The sequence below is a fragment of the Dendrobium catenatum genome, unplaced genomic scaffold (assembly GCF_001605985.2).
Source record: "Dendrobium catenatum unplaced genomic scaffold, ASM160598v2 original_scaffold_257785, whole genome shotgun sequence".
Classification (NCBI taxonomy): Eukaryota; Viridiplantae; Streptophyta; class Magnoliopsida; order Asparagales; family Orchidaceae; genus Dendrobium; species Dendrobium catenatum.
Window position 1 is genome coordinate 1 of NW_021576184.1, and position 1,105 is coordinate 1,105.

Genomic DNA, 1,105 nt, shown 5'->3' on the forward strand with positions numbered 1-1,105 from the left:
CTGCTGAAAAAGGAAGAAAAGGTTTAGCATTCAAGAGCAAGTCACCAAGCTGAAAGTGAAGCAAGAAGAGTCAACTCCACCAAAAGAGCTCCCCAGCCTAACATATCCTGGACTCAGAGAATAAATAGAGAGGCAAAACGAATACATAGATCCCTGGTTGCCCATAGACCATCCAAGGGATCCGGGAGCTTCATCATTGTCCAGGAAAGGCTTGAACATCGGGACCGAAACAGATTGGCTAAACTGGAATGAACCAACAAAGCCAGCAACATCAGCACCGAAGATGCAGGAAGTCCAGCAATTCCAGATTTCATAGGGACCAGAGGAAACCCGACCATCCAAGAACAGCCAAGAAAAGGATTTACACCAGAAATTCCTTAAAACGATCCACCATGCAACTTATCATAATTTTTCCAATTACCAATTTTAGCACGAATGGCAGAGGAGATAACTGTCTTAAGATAATCCGGAGAATTCCAGGAGTTAGAGAACCTCCTAACATTTCGTTCCCTCCATAAGTAATAAACCGCCACAGATATAGCCAAAAAACAACAATTTTTTTCCATAGCATTGAAGTTGGCATTGCAGTTAAAGTAATCAAAAGCCTGATAGAGATTAGGCCTAAAATAGAAGCAATTGAGAGCAGGCAGCAAAGAGGAGATAACAGAGAAGGTAAAATCACAGCTGAAGAAAAGATGAGAGTGAGACTCATTATGCCCCCTGCAAAAATCACAAATAGGAGAGGCCGGAATTCCCCTAACAATAAGCTTGTCAGCACATTTAAGCTTCCCATTGATAGCCATCCAAGCGTAACAAGCATACCTCAAAGCATTTTGTTTATGCCATATGAATTTAAACCAGCTAACATCATCCAGATTATCATAGAATTGCGAGGTAAAATTTTTAAACGAAGGTTTAGAAAAACCAGCCCAGTCCACACCATAAACCTCCTCCACCGAAATGGAAAGAATCTTTCGTTTGATATCTAAAGGCCAACCATCAGGTAAAATCCATGCCCCATTAGAAATGAACTCCATAACCTTACAACCAACCAATGCAGCATCATAGAAATGATTACCCAAAGAATCACCACAAAACCAAGGAT

General features: G+C 41.1%; 1 protein-coding gene across 1 annotated transcript; it reads right to left on the reverse strand.

Moving 5' to 3' along the window:
• Positions 1 to 145: 145 nt before the first annotated feature.
• LOC110103692 lies at positions 146 to 1,037 on the reverse strand (the record flags this gene model as incomplete). Its single annotated transcript, XM_020832498.1, has 2 exons — positions 422 to 1,037; positions 146 to 376 (listed from the first exon to the last, which is right to left on the reverse strand). Coding segments are annotated over exons 1-2 (847 nt in total), but the record flags the coding sequence as incomplete, so codon positions are not given.
• Positions 1,038 to 1,105: the final 68 nt, after the last annotated feature.